The sequence below is a fragment of the Lampetra fluviatilis genome, chromosome 54 (genome assembly GCF_964198595.1).
Source record: "Lampetra fluviatilis chromosome 54, kcLamFluv1.1, whole genome shotgun sequence".
NCBI lineage: Eukaryota > Metazoa > Chordata > Hyperoartia > Petromyzontiformes > Petromyzontidae > Lampetra > Lampetra fluviatilis.
The window spans coordinates 8,717,569-8,737,851 of NC_136328.1; the positions used below are offsets into that span (position 1 = coordinate 8,717,569).

At 51.9% G+C, this 20,283-nt stretch overlaps 2 protein-coding genes across 2 annotated transcripts; one reads left to right on the forward strand and one right to left on the reverse strand.

Annotated features, from left to right (window-relative positions):
• Positions 1-440: 440 nt before the first annotated feature.
• LOC144949693 (protein LSM14 homolog A-like) lies at positions 441-11,477 on the reverse strand. The gene is made up of 10 exons (XM_078879707.1): positions 11,264-11,477; positions 7,690-7,853; positions 7,438-7,567; positions 7,032-7,160; positions 6,079-6,285; positions 5,804-5,968; positions 5,191-5,358; positions 4,032-4,170; positions 3,557-3,815; positions 441-2,818 (listed from the first exon to the last, which is right to left on the reverse strand). Exons 1-10 carry the CDS (start codon positions 11,382-11,384, stop codon positions 2,795-2,797), a joined length of 1,506 nt encoding a protein of 501 aa, XP_078735833.1. The 5' UTR covers positions 11,385-11,477; the 3' UTR covers positions 441-2,794.
• A 4,093-nt stretch (positions 11,478-15,570) lies between these two features.
• Positions 15,571-20,253, forward strand: UQCRFS1 (ubiquinol-cytochrome c reductase, Rieske iron-sulfur polypeptide 1). Its single transcript, XM_078879710.1, has 4 exons — positions 15,571-15,858; positions 17,913-18,010; positions 18,583-18,837; positions 19,181-20,253. The coding sequence occupies exons 1-4, from the start codon at positions 15,645-15,647 to the stop codon at positions 19,436-19,438; spliced, it is 825 nt and encodes a 274-aa protein (XP_078735836.1). The 5' UTR covers positions 15,571-15,644; the 3' UTR covers positions 19,439-20,253.
• The last annotated feature ends 30 nt before the right edge of the window (positions 20,254-20,283 follow it).

The following is a 20,283-nucleotide window of genomic DNA, read 5'->3' on the forward strand; positions in this document are numbered from 1 at the left end:
AGGATGAGTTTCCATTGCCCTCCTGCTAAATGGTGTCACCTCGGAGCACGATTGCGTTTGAACGACAAAGGGAGGGGGGGTGTAGCAACCTCCACCTCCTTTGGTGGCCAGGTAAAAAAAAAAAAGTGTTTTTATTTTACCAGGTAAGGCTCACTCAGCTATGTAGCTCTTCAGAAGCAACCTGGCTATCACAATTGATAGCTCAACAAAGTGGCTTATCGTGTGGACATTTATAGCAGCCAACTAAATGTGGAGTGGAAAACGGGAGGACCCGGAGAAAAATCCCCGCGACCACGGGGAGAGAGACACGCCAACTCCAAATATACAGCAGGCATCAGGGTCGGGAGCGAACCCACGACCTCGTGTATACCAGGGGAGGAAGGTAACACCTCCCCACTGTCGGAAGCTGTCGATCGCCACGAGAAGAGAAAGCCACGGGGTAGAAGCCGACAGTCGTCTTTATTCACATTTAGTCCACGACAAGTGAACACTGCCCGTCGTGTACAATGCAAGCCCAATTTAACACTCGTTTTCCCCGCGACGCCACGACTGCACGCACGCATCTTCAGGCTCCATTATTTTATTACTTAAAAAAAAAGTCACAGTTCTAGACCGTCGCCGCCCGGCTAAAACACTGTGGACGGTCGCGGCGACGTCGGTTACTGACGAGTGAGGATTTGCAAGTTTATGTTGCTGCTCGACGGCGACTTGGATTGATCGTGAGGACCAGAAAGACAAGCGAGGAAGCACACGACTTTTATTTATACAAGTTGATTGTGTTTATTAAAACAGCGCTCGCACTAATGCTCTTAACGGGAGGGGGGGGGCTGGGTTTGGGCTTCTTGTGGACTCTCGTTAGTACCAGAATCTCCACCGTGAAGCAGCGATTTGCATTAAAGACTGTTGGTTACCCACGGGGTTTGTTAGCCACACTACAGCAGCAACTCAAGAGAGGGACGATGGTTTTTGGTTGCGTCATGGCTACCGCCGGCAGAGCACCAGGTGCTTCTGCTGCCCCGCAGATTGTGGTGGTGGCTGTTTGACTTAAAAAAAAAACAGGGTCACGACATCAACGTTCATTACTGGTGACGTTCTGTGGTGCACTCGTATCGATTTCAGTGCTTGGGAAATGAAAGGTTCTGAATGCTACACGACGATAATCTCACTTCATGAAATTGTCACTTTGCATTAAGGGAATTTACGAGGCCCCCCCATTTTCTGTCTACGTCTGTGCGGTTTGGGTGACAAATCCAGATGAGACAAAACGACTTTAGTGGTTATGCTCGACAGCCTGAAAGTGGCCCAGGCAGTGCATTAACTGAAAGGGGGGTGGGGCTCCCCTGTTGACCAGAAGACCCCAGGGTTGTGGCCATTTCTCCGTGTCGCATGCGACGACACTCGGGAAATCCCTCGCCCAGGGGCTCGCTACATATGGCGATTTCCCAACGGCGAAACATTCCATCGCTTCAGGTTCCCCCTCGCCTAAATCCTACCAGTGCCCCGGGGGAGGGCAGAACTGCGAGTTCCCCTTGAGGTGACGGAGCATCGCGGCAGCAGGCCATGCGGTGTCTGACAAGTGGCTTCACGCAACTACATTCTGTGGCCCCTGATTACAAAGTACTACGATCGTGCGTTCGTTTAACCCTCGCACAGCTGTGTTTTTCAACTTTATGCCACCCTGCAAGCCAGCCCCTTTTTCTGCTTGGTAAACTGGGGTCCGTTTGAGTTTCGGTAAAAATTGCTTAATGTGCGACGTTAAATCTTTTGGAGATTGACATGTCAGCAGAGACAGTGTGTGTGGCCCGCAAACAAAATCCACATTTGCTCACGTGAAATATCAGGACTGTCCTGAGAATCTACGGCACCAGTTGTAAAAGGGATAATAATTGAGGTTTAATTACAGAAACTCGCATCATACCCAGTCGGTCCTGTCAACGTCTCACAGTCACATCTGTAGTCTTTGGGCTTGCTGTCGATTTGAACCCCATATTCATTCTCGTGTGAACTCCGCGGTCATATTTAGCACTCCCATATAGACGGCCATTAGGTTGCCCAATACAATTCAGAGAAAAAGGTAATTCGGTGAATTGGGATTGAACACAGCTTGTTAAGTGTATTTTATTAACACGGGGACGACGGGGCCTGCCGATTTGTTACTGGACCCCGACTCAAGAGACCCCACCGCTTGGACCCTCCAGCTGCCCACTCATGCGTGCCCTGCACCGGCGTTATTCACCACGCCGACGAGTTTAACGGAGCTGCAATGTGTGAATCGGTTTCGTGTTTTAGATTCTCTTCACTCCACTTGAGGATGAAGACCAGAGTGTTTGGCCGCACGACTGTTGTGCTTCTGCCTCCCCCAACTCTTCATAGCCTGAACGATGGTGTCGTCTATTCTACTCGGCCAGCTCAATAATTTAACGATGGATTCTGGGTGTCTGGCAAATAGAAACGTTAAAAACAGTCATCTCGTCAGTCATACAATCTCCGTGTAGCTCTTCAGCAACTGATGCTCGTAAATATTTTAATTTGATCGCGATAAAGCATTCCATTCAAAATATTTATTCACTTTTGTTTTTTAAAAAGGACATTTAAAAATACAGTATCCGACACACGTGACCCCCACCTCCTGCGTCTGGCACAGCGATGGCGAGTCCGTTCGCCTGTCCGTCCGATGTAACGCTCTACCCCTGCAGTGCTTCACATCCGACTCCCCCTCCGCTCCCACCGACTCCCTCCCCACCACCACCCCCCCCCCCTTGGTGCCATCCTGAAGTCGACGTTTCCACCTCTTCTAAGACGTCACTTTGTTATCCCTCTGTAAGAACAGACGCCACAGCGGACACGCCGGTTACCGTTGTACTTCAGCCGTCGCAAAACATCAAGCAGTTCGTCATGAACGGCGTTCATTTACTCAGCACTTGAGTCTGGAATATTAGTCAAGACTTTGTGGATATCATTTATTTATTAAGATCGAAATTGGTCACTAAATTAACACTGTCCGGTGTTGATTTGGCCAGCATTTTTTATTTTAGCCTGCCAACTTGCAGAATGTATTTAGTCGTGAAAATAAAACTACTTTTAAATATCACAGTTGCTAAGCACAGACCAAAAAATGCCAAGTGGCCAGCAACAAACAGCACAATTAAAATGGCAACGGATGAAGAGGTGAATGTTTCTTGAAATGAGAATGGTTACACGAACTTGGGAAAAGACGATGGGGAGAGGGTTTCGGAGTAAAGCCGTGCGAATGACGAAGCAGAAAGAGAAGTGTAGTGGCCTGCAACGTGGTGAACACTGGATGACATTTGCAGTTTGGTAGATCTAGCACCCAACTTGGGACGAAAAATCGGAATGTCACAGGAACAGTAACCATGGTAGTAGCGACAGATGAGGCTTAACCGCTGGGTAACTGGAGTGAATTGATGAGTGCTGGATTCTCACAGAATTCACACTGCACACTGTAGTCGGCATCTACTGGCCGAATTAAATCTGCACGTAAAAATTCCACGGGTTATCGACGAGGCTAGCTCGGGAGCGTGACGCTTCGGCTCACCTTCTGATCAATCTCTGACCACAGCCGCCCTCCTCCGCGGCCTCCTCGGTACCCGAACTCCCGCACCACGCCTCCCCGGGGGTTCCCAGTCGCCCCTCGGAAGGACCCCCGCGCGCCGCGGTAGTAACCGCCACCGTAGCCGAAGCCTCCGCGGTGGAAACCGCGCCCGCGGTAGTAGCCGCCCCGACCCCGGCTGCAGGAGACCCCGAACGTCTCGACGTTCATGCGCCGCTCGTCCGCCCACGTCGAGCGCCGCTCCCTGGGTGGTCGGCGCCAGTCAGAGGTGCGGTTAAACGTGCGGCGTCGGATAGCGCACCAGGCACGCGGTGCGGTGAGGTGCGGACAGAACAGCACCGCACACGTGATATCACACGGAGCTACACACCGATCGGGGCACACCGACGCTATGCGGCAGCACCACGCGGGACCCGTCATCACTGAAGCGGTGGTACGGGTTGGCTGGGGGGGGGCTCACCTTGGGTCGCTCTCACGTGAGATGTTGTCGAAGAACGACTTGGTCTTGTCGTAGTAGGCGCTGTCGTCCTCGTGCGACTGCGTCTCCGCGCCGCCCTCCTTGTCCTCGCCGTTCACCACCTTCTCCCCCCCGCGGTCGTCTACGTAGAAACCGCACAGCGTCAACTGGTTAGACATTTGCCTGCCCTCCACGTTACTTTGTACATACATCGATCAGTAAATTTTCAGAATCTGAATCAGAATTTTTATTTATCCTAGAGAAATCCTATGAACTATGAAGCTCTTTTTCACATGTCCAGTAGGGGGTGGGTCAGAAAGTTACAAGAAACAGTACAAAACACAATAGGAGTGTAGAGTATGGGAAAGGTAAGCAAATCACTACAAAAATAAAATATAGTACTGTACATCAATTCCCAAGTTTGGGCAAGGCAGCAAAACAGCAGGAAGAACAGTCCCAGACCACACCAAGACAACAAAGTCCCTTAGTACAATTTCACACTAAAATTTAACAATAACTACTTGGGTAAGGATGAAAGTTACATATCACATTTGCAAATGCAGTTGTATCCAGCACAAATCTTCTGCTTCAGGATATTCTTTTTCAAGAAAATTCACGATGTTAAGGGAAGAAAACAAGGTTTTTCCAAAACGTTTTAATTTTACAGTTAACTAATTTGTGGATGGTTTGGACTTTTACAAATCTTTAGCAGGCCACACGCGAACACACGCCTTCAGGTGTACAAAATAACACGAGGCCGTTGCAGTGACCTACATGCTTGAGCACATTAAAATGAGAAGACACAGTCTTGCCAGATTGAAAATATTCCTCTCCAGCACCAAAATAATGCATCGAGTAATGGATAGATATCACTTGCCGTTTCAAAGCGGTTGGGTTCATGTGATTACAGGCTGTATGAAATGAAGTCTTGGTCCACATGAAATCACGACTTGGGGTCGTATGAAATATAAGTCACGTGCCGTGTGAACCGATAAAGTCAGTTGTATACAGTACCTTTCAAATTGGTAATCTCAAAGGGCTGTACATCAAAGGTAAAACAACTAAATAACAGGCCATACGAAGGAGTTGCTTGCTTCTGGCCGGAGAGTCTTCGGCTCACCAGCCCTACTGCAGACGGTGGGTGCTGTGACACGGCCCCTACCTTTGAGCTTGAGCTTGTCCTGGAACTCCTTCTCTAGCTCCTCCTTGTTGAACTGTGCGTTGGCGCTCTCAAAGTCGAAGTCCCCTTCAAACTTCATCGGCTGCTCCTTGCGGCCACCCCCAATGCGGCCGCGGCCCCGGAAACCATCCCGGCCGCGCCGGGGGGGCCCTGCACGACCCAGATAACCGCCAAAGAACACAAAACACACAATGGCTCGGAGTGCGTACTACTCTGCCCAGGCTGCTGTAGGTGCAGTCTGGGGAAGGGGAGAGGTGGTCGGGGTAGGGGGTGGTGGTGATGCTAGGGGAGGGGCTGTCGGGGGAGTGGAGGCTGGTCACTTGCAAGGTTACACGGGCGCAATCAAATCACTACAACATGACCACATTGTCAGGTATGCGTCCAATCTCACTGGATCTTGGAAGCAAATAAGCCTCGTAAATACTTGGGTGGTTGCCCATCAGAGCTTGCCAGGTGCTCTCCTCTACGGCCCTTATAGTCCAAAACTCTCTTCCCGTAGTGGTCCGTGCTATCGACCCCCTATTTCAATCTTGTTCAGACCTTTTCTTTTTCTCGAGGCATCGCATGGAAACAAATTCAGCAGAGCGGAACTCACCTCCGCCACCTCTGCCACCTTCGCCACCTCTACCGCCGCCGCCGCCACCGCCGACACCGCCAATTGGTGACGTAGGGCCCACTGGTGGCCGGTAACCACCACCTCGCCTCCGGAATGTCTGGCCCCGGTCATCCGTCCGCTCTGGCTTGTGCCCATCCATGTGCCCTGCGTGGCAATGAACACACAGATGCCGTCAGCTCTGAGGGAACAGCTTCCTGCATCCGCCGAGCTTCTCAAAAACTGGTGGCGGCAGCAACGGCATGGGCCAAACGTACTGTCGATGGGTCCAGGCACCCCGCCGCCCTTCCTGGCATCATTAGCGGTGCCGGGCCTGTGCGCAGGTGGCATGCCGGGAGCCTTGGCTTGTTGGCTCGGTCGCCGGTCGCCCACGGCGGTAGAAGTCAGCGGTTTCTCGCTCGCCGCGCGCTCCGGCGTAGGCTTGCCACCGAGGCCTCCGGGGGGCGACACCGCTCGCGGGATGTCTGCGAGGCCAAACGACACGAGTCATCATCCTGTGAGCCACTTACCTGCGCTTCTATTTACTTACTTAGGGATTTCATCCAGCACAGGGTTATAAACGAGTTGGATCTGGCTTGGGGAAGATTGCTGCATAATTCAGCAACAGAGTCCTTCTGAACTCCAGAATTGATTGTGAAGGTGTCAAACAGGCTACCTTCGCCTAATGGATATAATGAACTGAGAGATATAAAAAAAAAAATATTAGCCTGCATGTTTAAGTGAACTCGAAATGGCAGCTGGGCAATATTGCAGCGGCCGCATAGACGGTCGCTCAGCCATGTTATGAAGCAATGCGTTTGGACTCATTTTGGAAGCGACGGCGATGAGTTTTGGCTCGAAAGCACGGAGGTGGGTGTTTGGGTGACCGCAACACAGGCAGCAGCAGCAGGACGTACGCAGTTGTGCACGACCTTCACCCAGGAGTGCAGCACAGTTTCCTGCAATTTATCACTTCTCTTTATCACCATGCGCTTGAGTGCGTCAAGTTCATTTGTTATTGAATTTCCGAAAGGGCTCGGTGCATTACGGTGCTTCCAAAGTCAACGCGCGCTCTCTTGTGAAAGCCACTAATTGACCGCGATGTCCTGCACAGGAACGTCCGTGTCAGGCTAGTGGGGCGGTGGTGGAGGCGGGGGGGGGGAACCTGGGTAGGGTAAAATGCGAGTCGGGGGGGCTGAGGGGGTAAATGTGGCGGTAGCAGTGGGCTTACCCTGCGAGGGCAAGAGGCTCGTCGGGGACAGGAAGTCTGGCGTGAAGCTCGTATCCCCGAAGGCCCCGCCTCGCGGTGGCTGCATCCCCGACAGAGTCGAGTTTTGCGCGAGGGGAGAGAGACCGCTTCCTGCAGGTCCAGCCGCACACACACACACACAGGTGCACACGGCAGGTGCACACGGCAGGCGCACACACACACACACGGCAGGTACACACACACACACAGGTGCACACGGCAGGCGCGCACACACAAAATAATTGGTTCCTTGAAGCTATTTGCAACCAGAGTGATAATTTCATCAAATCTCTCGTGGGTCAAATCTGTAAGTGCCTATTAAGCGTATTACATTCACACATTCACGCACGCCGTACCGCCACCAAAACGACTTGCAGCTGATATTTACCCAAGCCGAGCGAGCCGTAGGGGGGGCCCATGAAGGATCCGGGCCCCAGCTGGCCGTATGGGGCCATGCCGCTAAAAGGCCCATAGGAGCTGGACGACTGGAACCTTGGGGCGACCGAGCCTAGGGAAGACTGCGAGTGACAACGAAGCGACGGAGAGTTACAGATCGTTTGACAACGAACAGTGACACGATCACAGATCGGCCGTCAGCGATCGGTGTTGGACTGGCGTGGGTGAATCTCCCCCGTCCCACCTGCACGATGGCGGGGTCCTGGGGCAGCGTGCGCTGGGGCTTGGGCGGCTCGCGCACCGTGATGTCCTTGATGTCGCTGCCGCGGAACACGATATACTCAAAGATCTCATCGCGGGGCGCGACTGGGCGCTCCGTGGGCCGGTCCTCCGTGCCAAACGAGCGGACTGCGTGCGCGCCGCACAGAACACACAGCACCCAATAGTTCAGTCACCTGACATCAGCCATATCTGTTCATACTAAGAGGTTTTTGGGTTAGATCGCATAAGTATAAATGTGTTGTAAACCTCCACCTTTTTCACAGATGTCCAGTAGGGCGGGTCAGAAAGTTACAACAAACAATACAAAACACCGATAGTAGTGCAAAGTATAGAAAAGGTAAGCAAATAACTAAAAATTTAACTTTTTAAACAAACTATGTTTAATTTTAGCAGGTAAAGCCGACAGAGCTCTTAGTTATTTTTCAGAAGCGACCTGGCAACTTCAGAAGTGACCTTGTCACAAGACTAAAATGTATTCAGTGTCCAGATTTAAAACTTCAACCAATCCTAAGGTGTTTTGGTATGCAGTGTACGAGGCACTAAGAACCCAACTGCTTCCATAAGGAGACTTCAATAAAAAAAACTAAAACTACATCAACCAAGTATTTTTTTTATGAAGGCAGGAGCCCGTTAAGCTGCACACTGTATTGATTCTGCACATCTGCATTGTTACACAGGTATAATGAGGCTATCATGACCTTCATTAATCCAGGAAAGCCTCACACCGTCTCAAGTTTCAGGAAGGTCCTGCTATAATGGGATGCTTGGCCAATTCCTGTTTTAGTGAGTTATGTCGAAACATCATCATGGTTGTGAAGGTATAAAACATGTCCGCACAGACGGATTAGAACACATGGAACCGTAATGTATTTTAATACATTTAACATCCCCATCCATGATCAACCCATTGCTGGATTGACCATCTTGGTGGCAGTTGTCCATCTTTAGGTGCCGCTCCCTTGTGAGTTTCGACCTCTGGCCATCATCCATTCTAGACATGTCCTGCCCAGGTCCACTTGGTTTTAACAATGTGGTGTTTCTAAATTGCGTTCTCAAATCAATGTTCCTCTCTGTCAGTGTAATTCCAAGCATGCATCTTCTCAGCTTTAATATGCACCGTTAATTGTACTGCAGTGATTTGAGCGTTGACCTACGAAGACAGTGGCGACGTGAGTTTGATTCCCGACCGCGGCTAACATCAGTGTCAAGTTACTTTTTTTTACTTTACCAGGTGAGGCCCACTGAGCGATGTATCTTTTTCAGAAGAGACCTGGCCACAAATGATAGCTCAACGAAGTGGCTTATCACGTGGAAATGTATTAGCAGCCAAATACTCTAAAACACAAGTTTCTAAATGTGGTGGGAAAAATCTGAGAATTCGGAGAAAAATCCAAGTGACCACGGGGGGAGAGAGAGAGACATGCAAACTCCAAATATACAGGCATCAGGGTCGGGATAGAACCCACGACCTCCTGTATACCAGGCGAGGTAGTCAACATCTCCTAGCCACCATGGTGCCCCTATATGAGCTGGTCCTGCCCCAACCCTGCGTTGATCATCGAAGTCAAACAAACCCCACGACCAACGCAGCACGTGCAGGATTTCATCGAGCAGTGGATTGACAAAAGGGCTGGATATTGCACCGAGTACAGACCACGCGAGATTGTATGAAACCGCCGAGCAATGGTTGCTCGGTGAAGATAAAGATCAACAGGGTTACTGCACAAAGTCAACACGCGGTTATCCCAGCGAGCCCGTGATGGACAATCCACATTGTTATTACAGTGGCGAGTTTATCCACGGAACGGCGAGGGACTGCACAGTCGTAGCCCGTGAGGTGAGCTTTGAAAATTTGAATTAGGAACCGGGGAAAAAAAGACTAAGTTCACGGTGGAGGTCTGGTGAGTGGATCAGGGGAGGATCTGGTGAATAGCTCAGGTGTAGGTCAGACCACTGGGTCAGCGGGAGGCTGAGTCACTGGGGCATGGGGAGGCCGCGCCCTTCTGAATTTCGGTGCAGGGGTCGCGAAATTTAAAGAATCGCGATCTTTATTTAGACTGGAGGAATGCGTGGAGCTCTGGAGGCTATTTTTCACGGACGTCCAAAGACGGCCTCGACGTCAAAACAAGAGAGCGCCGTTGACGGCTCCACAGTGCGGAATTGACATGAACATCCCAATGTAGGACCACAGAACTTGGGCAAGTGCTCGTGACGGTCGGTCCTGGCTGTTTTCCCGCTTCGTCTGGTGCCCCCCCACCGTATCATTCTCTCCGTGAGTGAACAAAATCTGCGCGCGTGGGACATGCGAGCTGTATCACTGTGTTAGTACAACTACGGAGCGAAGAGTCACGGCCCGTCACTATCGCCGCTGCACGGAACCCACCACCGTCACCACCATCATTATCCCCACCAACCACCACCATCATTATCCCCACCAACCATCATTATCACCACCACCAACCACCATCAGTATTTTCATCACCACCATCATCATCACCACCACCACCCACCATCGCCACCAACAACCATCATCATCTCTATCACCACCATCATCACCAACCACCATCATCATCTCCATCACCAACCACCTCAACTTCGCTTTACCTGCCAGGTTGCGTTGGCGAAGCGCGCGCCACCCAACACACACACACACACCACCCAACACACAACACCCAACACACAAACACACACCACCCAACAAACAAACACACCCACCCAACACACACCACCCAACACACAAACCACCCAACACACAAACACACACCACCTAACACACCCAACACACACCATCCGACACACACCATCCGACACACACCACCCAACACACACACACCACCCAACACACACCACCCAATACACGCACCACCCAAAACACGCACCACCCAACACACCACTGACTGCCCCGTTCCCGTCTCTCTCGACACGAGCCGGACCGAGACGAACACGCGGGGCGACAGCGACGCGCGGAGCCAGCGGACAGCCCTCGCGCTGCTGCTGCTCCTGTCTGCCGCAGCAGCAGCAGTAGCCGTGACGTCACCCTCCGCGGCCCCCCACACCGCGGCCCCCCCCCCCACGCCACGGCCGGGACTTCAACCCCGTGAGGGGGGGGAGGCGCGAGGCGCGAGACGACGACCCCCACCCCCCTACGCCGTGAAAGGGTGAAGACAGCAGGAGGACGGAGCGACGGGCAAGATCACGAGAGGTGGCGATGAATAGACCCCCCCCCCACTCCACTCCTGGGAGGGTGGTGTGGTGGGGGGGGTAGTGTGGTGGGGGGGGTAGTGGTGGATGGTGGTGGGGGGGTGGTTGTGGTTGGTGTTGGGGGGTGGTGGGGGGTAGTGGTGGGGGATAAGGGTGGTACGGGGGGGTGGCGGTGGGCGGGTGGTAGTGGTGGGGGGGGGGTAGTGGTGGATGGTGGTGGGGGGTAATGGTGGTGGTTGGGGGGTGGTGGGGGGGGTAGTGGTGGGGGCGGGGGTAATGGTGGGGGGGGTTTGTTCGGCCTCTCGACCCCGAGCAGACCGCGGCCGCCGTTGCACCTTTGGCGAGCGCGACGGTGGAGTTCTCGGTGTCGATGGTGTAGAGGATGCCCTCGTAGCGGATCTCCGCCTTGGAGATGAGGCTGATCTTGCTGCCGATGTACGGCGTCTCTCCGCTCATGGCGCCGCCGCCGCCGCCGCGGGAGCCCCGCGGCGTCCGTGGAGAGCGGAAAACAAAAATCTCCCCCCACTAAAAAATGGCGGCGGAGAGGGCCGCGCGGTGCATTGTGGGGGCGCGGCACGGTGGGGGGGCGGCGCTGCCCGCGGGTCTGAGTGGAATTTTCGTGACGTTAAAATTTAAACTTTTGTTGTTGTTTCGATTTAAAGCTTTCGTGACTGCAGGGATTCATCTTCTTGGGATTCATCTTCTTGGTTCTTTCGGTAAAGTCACGTAGAAGGGAAATAATAAAGTAATACAAATAAAACATAATAAAATACAATTCTCACTGTGACAATAATAAAAATAAAACATAATAAAATACCATTTTCACTGTGAGAATTTGTATTTTATTGTTTAATTTTTGTTATTTTATTATTTCCCTTCTACGTGACTTTACCGAAAGAACCAAGAAGATGTTGTTGTTGTTGTTGCTATATAAGTAACGACAGTGAGCTCATCGTGTTTGTTACGACTTGTATTGCTGCCTTGTTGGTGTTGTGGTCGATGTTGTTGCGGAAATTCCGTTCAGTTGCCCATCCCCTTATCAGTGCCTGACGAGGGAGGGGGGGGTCAACAATCGCGTGACGTCATTTATGGCCGGCCCCATAGCGAGCAGCACGAGGGGGTCGGTGGCCAGCAACCACGTCCGGCCGCCTTTGTCTCCCCAGTATCAATGTATAAACATCGCACCAGGTACTCATTTGAGGCTGAGTCGACCTGGGGGAGTCCCAGGGCCGCTTCAGGCGATCGTCACCGCTGTTTGTGGGGGGGGGGGCCGGGTTCGCAGCGCTAACCGCTGCGCCACCGCTCCCCCGCTCACAATCTGCAGGCGAAGGGGATCACATCTCGCCACCAATTGATGGTGGATATTTAAACATCGCCTTCGTTGTTATCGCTGTGATTTGCTGTGATCGTGGCGAGGCTGTTGAGTTTGTGTCCACGGTGCTGGTTGTTGATGCTCCGACGGTATCGAAACCCCCCAAACGCAGCCAATGTAGAGCATTGGACACTCCTGCGATGATCAATACTCATGACCGATGGCAATGTTAAGCGGGACAAGCGATTGAGGACAAACTCACCTTGAGACGCTAAAATGTTATTATTTGTCGAGTTATGAAAGCGTTGGTTTTCAGTCGTGGACAACATCCTCTAAGCAACTAATGGTGACAAAGAAACAGCCAACACACGGCAATCCAACAGCGTTGCTCATTAGATGTCGATTTTAATTCGGTAAAAAAAACCTCCTCACTATTTCAAGAGCCGCGACGCAAAGTGAGTAGCATAATAATAGGGGTTTTCCCCTTTTTTCTGGCATTTTGACTGCAAGTATTGTGGTTAATGCAGGCATGAATCCTTGTAAAAAAGTTTAAGTTTTGTTGCCGGGAAAAAGGGGAAAACCCCTATTATTATATTTAGGTAATGGCAAAGGAGGTCTAATAAAGTGAATAACGTCAAGAAGAAGTCCTTTAAAGAGCCGCAGGCTGCCGATTCCTGCACGCCCCTCGTCATCATCTCCATCGGCATCATCTCCACCCTCGTCATCTCCATCCTCGTCATCTCCACCCTCGTCATCTCCACCCTCGTCATCTGCACCCTCGTCATCTCCACCCTCGTCATCTCCACCCTCGTCATCTCCACCCTCGTCATCTCCACCCTCGTCATCTCCACCCTCGTCATCTGCACCCTCGTCATCTCCACCCTCGTCATCTCCACCCTCGTCATCTCCACCCTCGTCATTGTCCGTGTCGCTGCTGCTGTTGATGATGATGACCGTGCGCGCCGTTTGGGAACCGGCGCTGTCACCGTGACTCGGCTGCTCCCGTGGCGGGCACGAGAAGGGATGGCGCCACCTCGTGGCGGGCACGAGGGGGGATGGCGCCACCTCGTGGCACGAGGGGGGACGGCGCCACCTCGTGGCACGAGGGGGGACGGCGCCACCTCGTGGCGTCCTTGGGGGTTTTGCCCCCCGAAGTCGTCTTCTGTCGTACGGCTGCTTGATGTAGGTGCAGAAGCAACAACTGTAATCTTACATTGAGAATAAAATTACTTATTTTAGTTTCAGAATTAGCATCTTTATATATATACACCGGAGTAATCCGATGAGCTATAAAGCTCTTTTTTTCACAGATGCCCACTCGGGGTGCGGGTCAGAATGTTACAACAACGAACAAGGCAGACAGCTGCATCAGGAGTAAGCGGAGTTAATCATCGCTGTGATGTCTCCTTCGTATTTGTAGATCGGGGGACATTGCGTCGTTACACGATGGACGGTCTCTGTTCTGGATGACCACAGTCGCACACTGCTCCTGGAGAGTTTCATATTTTCCATTTGTGCATCATCAGGAATCACGCATCTACTGCCATGGTTTGTGCAGTGGATGCGGTTTAGGTTGGCCCCATGAGCTTCGTGGAAGATCAAAACCAGGGATCTTCTGCGTTTCTCTTTCGCAGCAAGGTGTTTGTGGGGTTTTTTTTTTTTAACTCCATTCGGCTTTGCAAGCTCCTTCGAGGTTGAATTCGCATTGTTTAAGGTCAAGCACATGAGTCCAAAAAGGCTTGCGTGACTTCAAGCGATGATGATTATTAAGTACTTATTCATAACTCGTGTTATTTTTTTATAATTATTATTCAATTAAAAACCACTGCCCCCCCCCCTCCCCTCGTGGTAAATCCTAAATGAAGGAGTTTTGTTAAGGCGAATTATGGCCACTCGTTTGACCCGTCTCGGGATGTAACCACTAACCAAGTCACAATTCTGGCTGTCGCCTGATGTGGCTGGTTGTAATTACCGGCGAAACGTCGTACTCGAGTTTGTAAATGTTGTGGGTTTACTTTCCATCACACCGGGGTGCTGAACTAGTAACTAATTGGCATGTTTTGTTTATGTGAAAAACCTTACTAATTGGCTGTGTCGGGTGGTGGCGGGTTTAACGACGCATTTATATTTAAGCGATCTAACCTAAAATAAAACTGTATTATGGATAATAGTAGTCGCGAAAGCCTACGTGTTCAACTAACCAGGTTACGTTTAATCGCGTCGTTTACTGTGGGATATGAATGTATATATTACGCCAACCTTACAACCGCACGTGCAACAGATGTACAATTCCCCAGGCAGACAGGGTTTGTGTCCAACGTTGCTTCCCGCTTTGTGCGACTCTGAGCAGGAGCACACCCGTGGGGGGCTCCAAAGGATTACAGGGGATTGGGTAGGGGCCCGGCACAGCACACAGGCTGCGGCACGGACACCGTGCAGGAGAAATTGTCGAATGTGCGCGGGGAACGTCAGCGCCACGTTGCGGCGACAAAGCACATCGATACACAACACGTGGCATCGCGTTAACTCGAGGCGTGGACATGACAACTCTGTAATGTCACCTCAGTCACCTGAGTTGTGCTTTTTGAGATTGAGGGGAGGGGGGCGAGGGTGACCAGGGATGTTGATTGGGGGGCCTCCAGGCCGAAAAGATTGAGAACCCCTGATGTGAAGCAAAACCCCCTCTGACTTTGTTATGGCGAAAAAACGTACAAATGTGAACGCTAATTCATCTGGAGGCAAACCTTCCCAGATGGCAACTTACAATCTAGAGGTCAACCCTCTGAGTTGGCACCCCATTCCACTGACGGACATCAACTGAAGGTAAACCCTCCGAGTTGGCACCCTATTCCACTCACACCTCGCCATCTGGAGGTAAACCCTCCCAGCTGGCACCCCATTCCCTTCACACCTCGCCATCTGGAGGTAAACCCTCCTAACTGGCACCCCATTCCCTTCACACCTCGCCATCTGGAGGTAAACCCTCCCAGCTGGCACCCCATTCCACGCACACCTCGCCATCTGGAGGTAAACCCTCCCAGCCAGCACCCCATTCCCTTCACACCTCGCCATCTGGAGGTAAACCCTCCCAGCTGGCACCCCATTCCACGCACACCTCACCATCTGGAGGTAAACCCTCCCAGCCGGCACCCCATTCCCTTCACACCTCGCCATCTGGAGGTAAACCCTCCCAGCTGGCACCCCATTCCACTCACACCTCGCCATCTGGAGGTAAACCCTCCGAGTTGTCGTGGACCGCTCGCCCCGCCCCCTCCCCGCTCGCCCCGCCCCCTCCCCGCTCGCCCCGCCCCCCGCTCGCCCCGCCCCCTCCCCGCTCGCTCTCCCCGCGTCCTTCCTCCACCGTGACCCGGGCGCCCCCCACAGAAGCCTTCGCCGCCGCAGCCATGATCGGCCTCGTGTCGCGCCTCAACGCCCTCGGGCCCTACGCCTCCGCCTCGTCCAGCGTCGTGGCCTCGCAGCTGAAGACGCTGGTCGTGCTGCCGAGCCAGGCGGCCGAGAGGCTGGTCGCGGACGCGGCGAGGGAGCGCCTCACCGCCGCTGCGCTCAGGCAGCTGCTGCCCCGGACAGCCGCCATCGCAGCCTCCTCGAGCCCCGTCGGTGAGGCCTCGGCGGTGGGGTGATGATCGTGGTGATGGTGGCGATGATGGCGGTGTGATGGTGATCATGTGGCGATGGTGTTCTCGTGGTTGTTTTTGTTCTTGCGGCGATGTAATGCGGCGTTGTGATGGGTTAGTAGGGGAGGCCGAGGCGACATTGGTGAAGGCCTCGGGCGTTGAAGGTTACGGAGTACAGTAACAACAACACATCGGACTGTTGTACAAGTTGTGTTTGTGATTCTGCGCTGGAGGTGTCTTAACTAACACTGGCCTAGACACTACACGAGAATACTGAGGAAGTGTTTCTCGCACGAGTTTGATGTTGTGGGACCAGTGCAGGTACACATGGAATATAACAGCGGCTCCGAGTCGGTGTGTCTCCGTACATGAGATCGAGGCTTCTTCCCTCGCACTGTTCCGCTTTGGAATTCCATCCCATCGTCTCTTTTGCCCTCCAAGCTCAATGTAACCTTGATAAGTTCCAGAAAACGTACCAACGATTGCATCTTTCACGGTGCCGTTTGTTACTGGCCGTCTTGGCACTTTAGGCCTGTGCTCAGAAACTGTGATAAAATAAATAAAATCCATCCTAATTCTCGTTATATACAGCCCCAGTATTGTCCGCTAGCCAAGTTTATTTAAGCCAGGACATCCTGGACCAGTTTAGACCTCGACTGACCAGCGCGGTGAAGTATGGTCAAACAACCCCCATGGCCGACGTGGCGTGAGGCCGTCATCCAGCAGTGGAGTGAAAATCGCTGTCAAGTGGTGGCATTTGTGTCTCAACAATTGGGCAAGTTTGTGAATGTGTACAGCAATACCCCACCACCGTTTTACGTCGTTTTCGTTATATTTCAATAGGAGCCCGATACAGAGCACGAACCGCGACGTAGGGGAGGATGTCCAAAACTCTACTCCAGAACCACGAGGGATGAGATTACGTCGTCACCTTGGCACTACGACCATCACCTCATTTTCGTTGCCTTCACTATCCGTCGCCTCTCAGCCTTCGCCTCGAAATGTACTGTACCGTAGAGTACTTATGGACAATATCTTGGTGATTTGGACAAAAATGCTTTGATTTGTCGTTTCGATATTCGTCGCAGCTTTTCAGGCACATGCTCTCGACGTAAACCGGGATATTTCTGTACTTGGGCAGTGATGTCTCTTACAGTGGGATGTGAGTAGGTCAAGATGTGTATTCGACTAGCAGGCCATGTTTTTGATATCAGGGAATTCCAGACAATGAGCAGCTAAGGATGAATAGCAACCTCCCATTGAATGCAGTGAGACTGGAGATTGGTAGGAAGCCAGTCACTCGAACAGACCACGGTGGGTGAGATGTATGTTGAACTTTCGCACCATACGTAGCCAACCGTGCTAATCGTAGTATTTGAAGAGCCTCACTTGCTGTTGCGTGCGTTGAAGCACTGCGTTGTGTGTGGGGGGAGTGGTTAGCGTATTGCCATAAAAAACAGTGACCTGAATTGAATTCCTTCTCATGGCCAACATTAGTGGACAATATCTGAACCAGTCCTGACTCATCCAGATCAATACAATTAGTCGTAAGTAGATGAGCCTCAAGTAGGCCAATATAATCCTCACACATTTGGAAAGATATGGCTGCACCTAGTGTGTAATGTTCTGCCACCAACCACCATATAATATTGTCAACAAATATATATGTTGAACTTCTTTCGCACTATACGTAGCCAGCCGTGGTAATCGGAGGTGCAGGGGACAAGGACAGTTCTTGGAAAATCAGAAATATAATGTTACGGCAGTTCTTTCAAATTGCAAGTCGCGACTTTGCAGGAGCTGCGGGATCTGGCGAAGGGTAGAAGACGGTGAGGCGTGGCGGTGGCATCGACGGCTTTGGCACTCATGGCACCTTGATCCTGTTGTGTAAATGTCACCACCTGGGAGACAAAGGGAGCTTAGCGTGGTGCTGGCCACAACCATTTCATCGAGCGCCACACTTTTATCAGTCCTTGCAAGCAGTGCTTGCCCCAGCATCCTGGGGATGATTAAACGGGGCATCTTTGTCTTTGGCAGCAACCAGCAGCGTACGTTTCGCGCATACCGATGTCAGTGTCCCGGACTACAGTGCGTACAGGCGGTCAGATGTACAAGACAGCAACAAGTCCTCAAAGGTGAGAAACGTCACACAAGCTGGCCCAGCATCACCTTGTGATGTATGTCACCCACCCCCCCCATGCCTTACAATATATTTTCCCCAGGAACACTCATTCTCCCTTAGCAACATAGGGTCCCCTCACGGATATTTGTACCCCCTTTTTGTTTTTTCAAACAAGGTTACTCGAACTGGAACAGACGTTTTATGATGGGAACAAATATTGTTCCGATGCAAACATTTTAGGAATATATATATTTTCCACTGTACACCTGAGATCTTCTCCCACACTGGTACAGCCAAGCCACACCAGGGCCGTGCTGATCCAGCCTAGTACGGCTCCGTAGGCACCAGATTTTTCCACTGCAGAAGCCGTGCTATCTATGTCCTACGCACTGAACATGTCTTCACCCTGCCATTCCTTGGCCCTGAGCCCGATTATTAAGATGTGGAAAACCACCCATACCATGAGTGCCCTGCTGCAACTCAGCTCAAATGTGCCAGTGGAATAGGGGTCTTTGTTGACACTGGTGCTAGTGGGGAGAACAGGCATGATGTCGCTGGTATCACATCTCCCCCCCCCACCCACAGGACAGCTATGACTCCCGCAAGGCGTTCAGCTACCTGGTAACGGGCGCCGCGGCCGTGGCAAGCCTGTACGTTGCCAAGGCGGCAGTTGTTAAGGGCGTGGCCACGCTCAGTGCCTCGGCCGACGTCATGGCCATGGCCAAGATCGAAGTCAAGCTCAACAACATTGGCGAGGGCCAGAACGTGACCCTCAAGTGGCGCGGGAAGCCCCTCTTCATCCGCCACCGCACCGCAGAGGAGGTCAACGTCGAGCAGAAGGTCTGGTCATCGTGCTGCTCTGACTTTTTCTTCGTGTTATGTTTTGTCCACTTGGGACATGCTCCCAATGGCTTATATGAGACAATAAAAAATTGGGCATGGATACAAAATTCTGGCCATCTGAAAGTTTTGTTTTATCACTTCATCCACATTTTCTTGTTTATGCTCAGACACCCATAGATCCACATAGACCTATGACCGAAAGCCCGTACCCATAAATAAATATGCCCACCGTCTCTATACAGTGTTGAGGCAAGGTTGCTTTTCGCTACCACATAAATCCACACTTCACCCCATTGTATCTGGAATCCTACTCACCCATGGTGCTGTGCTGTGCTCGCAGGTGAACTTGGCTGACCTGCGCCACCCCGAGCATGACAATGAACGTGCCAAGAAACCCGAGTGGCTCATCGTGCTGGGTGTGTGCACGCACTTGGGCTGCGTACCCATCCCCAACATGGGCGAGTTCAATGGCTACTACTGCCCGTGCCACGGCTCCCACTACGACAACTCGGGGCGCATCCGCAAGGGGCCTGCGCCGCTGAACCTCGAGGTGCCCTACTACGAGTTCCTCGACGAAGACACCGTCGTGGTCGGATAAGCCCTTCAGGGGAATGGCAGGATGGGGGGGGAGGCGCTGTGGTACATGTGCGATGTGTCAGAGGCAAATTAAACACCACTCCCGAGGGTGCAGGCTTGTTCATTTTTACCTTGAATGCTCAATTGAAGAATTCTATTGCTGCTGCTGTATTTTGCCGTGAGGTTTCTGGTGTTTTATTTGCCTTCTGTTATGCTGATAAGTGGACGAGAATTCGGGGGTAGAGACCAGGGAAGCGCGCACTGTCGCTTCCACCATTAATCTCGTCACATTGATCCCATGGATATGCATGGCGCTGTTTGTGCCTATGCACGTGAATTCCAAGTACTGTATAGTGTTGAGATTTACTTCGTTTCCCTAAGCGGTGCTCTACCCCAGCATTACCGCAAGTGGGCAGCACTAAACTCTTATTAATAAAAACCATCACCTAGTACTGCTACTCAAACCCCATAGTTAATCCTTTGTCCTGCAAAAACAACTTCTCATGGAATGAGATCCTAATATATTGTAAGTGATAGCCTGTGGTGAGTCACTTCAATGCTACAATAAAATGTACACATGCGGAAGCCGTCTGGGTGTTTAGCTTTGACAGTGGGACACGTCAGACCTGTGACTCCCATTAGAACCGTTCGCAATCTCATAGACCAGAGGGATAGCTGTTTCAACAGCTACTGGCAGCGGAGGTGTTATTTTTAAGGAACTCGTTGGCAGTGCTGCGTTTCAGCGCGTCTGCACAGCGGCTCTGTGGCATGTACAGTTGTGACCGCTCTGCGTTTTGTTTTAGAAATTTAATAAAGGCTACACCCAATGGCGCTGTCTGTAGCAGTCCAGGCTGACTTGATCAAAGA